General features: G+C 41.2%; 1 protein-coding gene across 1 annotated transcript; it reads right to left on the bottom strand.

The window, feature by feature from the left end:
* Positions 1 to 3,126: 3,126 nt before the first annotated feature.
* Positions 3,127 to 4,398, bottom strand: kcnj12b (potassium inwardly rectifying channel subfamily J member 12b). The gene has a single exon (XM_034711984.1). It carries the CDS (start codon positions 4,396 to 4,398, stop codon positions 3,127 to 3,129), a length of 1,272 nt encoding a protein of 423 aa, XP_034567875.1.
* Positions 4,399 to 5,422: the final 1,024 nt, after the last annotated feature.

The following is a 5,422-nucleotide window of genomic DNA, read 5'->3' as shown; positions in this document are numbered from 1 at the left end:
CCACAGCTCTAATACTGTCGAAAGCCTGATTTATACTTCTGCATCAGACCAGCCATATAGCATACCCAGAGGATTGTGTAGCCCTGTGCCTAAGTAGAAACCTACATACGTAGCCTGATGTGCACCTCCTGAAAAATGTAACTACATGTTAAAGAAACGCAGAGCACAAGCCCTGTGGTTGGTCGGCTGGGTAGCATCGTATTTCTGCATTTACAAAATTTCTGGTTGTCCTCTGCTTACATTGGGTCAGCAGTCATCTCTCTTTTCTTCTTTGCACTATGAGTGCAGAGAGCAACACTGTTTTTATTTTTGGTACCAGGCTGAACACGTGTTTATTTCTGCTGTAAAAATTGACATTTGTGAGCTCTAATGGAGTTTCCTTGACTTCTGGACACAGCCTCAAGTGGAGTATTGATGAAGTGTAGTTCTTTGCACTCCTGCATTGGCTCTACCTATCAACCCCAGAGACTGCCACTTGGTTGTTACTTAATGTCTGTGTTTTGGCCCAACTAGGATACACTGCTGAGTGTGGGCAGCAGGATGTTTCTCATAATGGCCACTGAATTCATTAACAAGAGTGATTTTGTGGAAAGTGCACATGTTGATTGTCTGAAAACTGTGTTGTTTTTGTTATGTGTGAGTGTGTGTTGGTGTGTGATCTCTATTTCAGTGCTCAAGGTTACAGGGCAGTGAAATCAAGCGGCACTGCCAAGTCTTGTGTGTTCATGCAAAGACATGCCTGATTGATTGCATAAGAGTGAAAGCAGAAACCTCTGACCCCAACCAGATACAGCTCCCCCAAATCACAGCCATAAATTACAGTCTGTTCCTCCATGTTTCTCAAAAGGCCTCCTTCACTCATTCCTCCACGACTGCGTTATTGATTTATTTGTACAGCAAATACATTCAGCAGACACGTATTGTTAAGTAATCCCTGCAGTTAGTGTTAACCATGGAGGAAAAGAAAAGTGTCAGATTTGTCAGAATTATTTTATTTTGGTAATCAACAGGAGAATACTTTTGTTTATCAGTTTAATAAATCGTTGTCTCTGTGTGACAAACAAAAATCCTGTGAGGAGAAAACAAGGCGCAACTCTGAGTCAAGATTGCTTCGATTGCATTTAGTGGAAGACATGAAGAGGTCGGAGGAGATTTATTACCTCCAAGAAAAGAAAATGTGATCCCAGGTTCTTATTTTGCTCAAGAAACTGATGATATCAACACCAATATTTGAAATAAAAATGAACCAATACATAGCCTTTATTTGGCCGTAAAGACCACAAAGCCCAAAACAAAATAAAAGTATTTACAATAATGTCCAGATAAATGTACAAATTAGATTTCCCTCCCACTTTCTAAACATGCAGAAGATCCTCGGCCCAGCTCAGAGTAACAAATCGTGGAGGGATGTCGATTTGTTTTCTAGAGTAACACTATTCTGATATTTTCAGCACAAGTCAGCGAGACAAAAATACAAATGTGTTGAACTCTGCAGAAATTGCAGTCTGGTGTGCAAGTTAACCCACATGGAGCTTTTATTTGGAGAAATGGGGAGGGAGAAATAATTCACCTCTCCTGGGATAAAAGAAACTGTGGAACACAGACTGACCTAATATCTTCCTGTACCTGTCCTATTAAAAAAAGAGAGAGGAGGATAATGCCACCGGCCGAGAGAGTCAACATTACCTTTGATGTTAGATCTTTTCAGTACTCAAACAGATATAAAGTGCATGTAGTTAAGGTTTCTTGGAGGCCTGAAAAATGAAATTGATATTTGGAGCTTTGCATGTGATCCTTTAAACACGTCCCAGATTATGATGTGTCAAAGTGCATACTGCATGTAAGACCCTCTCATTTTTTTTTAAATAGTCTGTTTTAAACATTAAAACTGAGCTGTACTAAGCTAATCATAAGCAAGCTATAGAGCTTTAGTTGATGAATCTGTCAACAGTTGCTAAAATTTATAAACCAGCCTTTTATCCACTACTGCCGGAGATCAGAGACGCATTGTTTCAGTGAGCCATGTGGATATCCAAAGTAAAGTCTTCCTCCTGTTATTAAAGTCAACTCCATTTTGTTCATTGGAGAACAGAAAGACAGAGTTATAGTGAACCCAGAGGAAGAGTCAAAGACTTAATGCTTCTTGTAAACTGCTGAGAAAGAAACATCACTAAGTTCAAGTGTTCTTATTGACTGAAAATTAAAGACAGATGAAATTTAAAGACATTTTCCTGACAATGCATTGATGACATATGATGGACCTTGAAGTCTTTCCCCCTGTTTTGAGATGGAAGAGTTAATAGCTCTTCCTTCCCTTGTGTCTCCGAAAGTTACATGCAGCCCACAAACTGTACGCATAACAAACCAAGTCCTCCATTGAGATTATACAATATATAATATTAAAGTCCTGTTGTCCACAGAAATCATCAACATGAGGATCCACTGTTGATCTGCGTCTCTGTTTTTGACCTGGACTATACTTCACTCCACACTCAGGTTTACTTCAGGACTGTGAACATCACCTACAGATATTCTCACCAAAACTATGAATCACTTCTCAAAATATTCATACAAAACTATGCTATTGTCATGCACTTTATGACTACGATCACCTGCAAACTGAAACATGTCAGTTCTGTTTGCATTTCATAAAGCTCTGTAACCATCTCAGGGAAGCAAAAAAGTCAACCTGATGATAAATGTTCAAGTTTAGCCTTGCTTTTTTGAACCAACTCCTTCACATTGTAAGGAGTCACTTGAAGTGGTTCGGGTATTTGATCAGGATTCTCCTGAGCACGTCCAACTGGGAGAAGAGCCGGGGATAGACCCAGAGCTCACTGGAGGGATCATGTGTCCCCATTGGCCTGGATACACATTTGATACACGCAGGAGGAGCGGGTAAGCGCTGCTGAGGAGACGGACGTGGTCAACGTTCTTAGTCCTGTGCCCCCATGATAAGCAAATAAATAAAGGATGGATGTACAAAATAAATCAGTTTCACAGTTCCCCCACCTTTGGCAGAATTGTCTTTGCTGGTGTCCTCATGTCAGAAAAATGACAGTCATAGGGAACTCCCATGATGCATCACTGCATCCAAAAACAAACCAAACAAATGGAAACCAAAGGTTAGATCTCTGATTCTTTCGGAGAAGACGTTTTATCACGTCCAGGAGTAATCTGCTCTTTCACTGAATCTGATGAACACTTCCCGCCCTTCTCTTCATCCCCCTCCTCCTCCTCGTCCCTGCTGATGAAGGCCAGCTCGTTCTCGTAGCAGAACGAGTTGGCACCAGACGTTGGGAATTTTCTCTCCTCCATGTCTTTGGCGCTGCATCTGGGTGTGGATGGTACTTCAAATGTTTTGTGAAAGTAAGCGTAATCTATTCTGTACTGGCTCTTCTCCTCAAAGATGACGGGCTCAAAGCGGTGACCCCACAGGATCTCTGAGGACAGGTAGGAGCTGCGTGCCTGCGTCGTCATAGCTGTGGCCTCCACCAACCCTTCAAGTATGATAACTATTTCAAATTCTGATGTTTCCAGATCTTGCTTACTGATGCCGAACAGTGGGCTCTCCTCATCAATCTCATGTATGACAGTGAGGGGGGCAACCAGAAACAGGCGGTCAGTGCCTTTGTCGTAGCCTACATTCATATCAATCTGATCCAAGGGGATGTACTCGCCTTCCTCTGTGAAACGAGGTTTGACCAGCTGAGCGCGCACATGAGCCTCCACAATATGGCTCTTCCTTAAATTAGCAACCCTAAACATTAAGCACAGTTTCCCATCTCGTAAAGCGATGACTGCGTTGTGGCTGAACAGTAGAGTCTCTGCACGCTTTTTGGGTCTTGCCATCTTGGCCATAATGGCACCGATCATGAAGGCGTCAATAATGCAGCCCATGATGGACTGAAAGACGACCATAAAGACAGCAGCCGGGCATTCCTCCGTCACATAGCGAGCTCCATACCCGATGGTCGTCTGGGTTTCAACAGAGAACAGAAAAGCTGCCACAAAGCTGCTGACCTGTGTGACACATGGAACAAAACTGTCGTCCTCTCCTACATGGTCCATGTCACCGTGAAGGAGCCCAATTACCCAGAACGCTAGGCCAAAGGTGAGCCAGGAGACTACAAATGCCAGACTGAACATCAGGAACATGTATCGCCAGCGGATGTCCACACAAGTAGTGAAAATGTCAGATATGTACCGCTGTGACTTCTCATCCATGTTTGTGAAATGAACGTTGCATTGGCCGGTCTTGGCGACAAACCGGCTGTGGTATTTGCGTCTGGTGTGGATCTTCCCATTGCCGAAGCTGCCCACGGCAGGCATGGTGCTGAGTCGTAGGCCTTCTTCTTCACAGGACAGGAAGCTGTGGTGGGCCCTTCCCACACTCATGCCTCGGAGGGGCACAGCCGAGTGGCCTCAAACAGCCCAGCTCATAAAAAACTGACCAGGCACATAGGAAACTTTACAGCTCTGTCCAAGACAAACTCAGTGACAGCGGGAACTGAGAAGTGAGGTGCGGGAGAAGCGTCCTGTAAAGGAGAGAAAGAAGAAGACATTTGGACAACTTTAAAAGGAATTTAATCCATGAGTGCATGAGATTTTGAATGAAGTTATCTTCAGACACATTATGAATTGGATGAGAATGAGACTTGAACATTTTTAAGCGTTAATATGAATCTAGGAATAAACACTTGGGGGTCAAATTGGAAACAAACATGTCAACAACAGAGGAGCAATAGTAGGAATCATTGAAAATGCAAATTTCCCAACCATGACTTCAAAGCACAGCAATACAACCCAACTGTGATGGAAGGGTTGTGGATTTGGTGGGGGCCTTACAGATGCAGGGATTGTCAATATCTTTTAGATTTCTGGAAGAAAGTTAAAGATGTTTCTTCTAGTTTTAATCTGGATGCACCTGTTCAACTTAAAGGGAACCACAAAACATTTGATGGTGTTGTTCATACGGTGATACAGAAGAGAAGACCTTATACAGGTAGGTGCTGCTGTTATTCTTATCTGTTAAGAATGACAATGGAAAACACCAATGTTGAGACTTTTCTGTGATAGAAAATGTTCAGTTTATGAGGCCTGTTGCTTCGTTTCTTTTTGGCTAACTCTCTGATGGGCTGATTTGTGATATACTTAATTATTATTATTTTATTTTATTGACTTATTTTTCTTTTAAGTTTACTGAGGGTTTATTATTATTATTATTATTATTATTATTATTATTATTATTATTATTATTATTATTATTATTGTTGTTGTTGTTATTATTATCCTAATTACTATTAATACAATTATTTATATTGTTTTTATTGTTATTATTATTACTATTTTTTATTTTTGTGTTAATCATTACAATCGTAATATTATTATTATTATATCTATTTATTTATTCAAACTATGG

This window comes from Notolabrus celidotus, chromosome 20 (assembly GCF_009762535.1).
Source record: "Notolabrus celidotus isolate fNotCel1 chromosome 20, fNotCel1.pri, whole genome shotgun sequence".
In the NCBI taxonomy this organism is placed as follows: domain Eukaryota; kingdom Metazoa; phylum Chordata; class Actinopteri; order Labriformes; family Labridae; genus Notolabrus; species Notolabrus celidotus.
The sequence above is the reverse complement of the archived record's forward strand: the minus strand, read 5'-3'. Positions and strand labels throughout refer to the sequence as shown.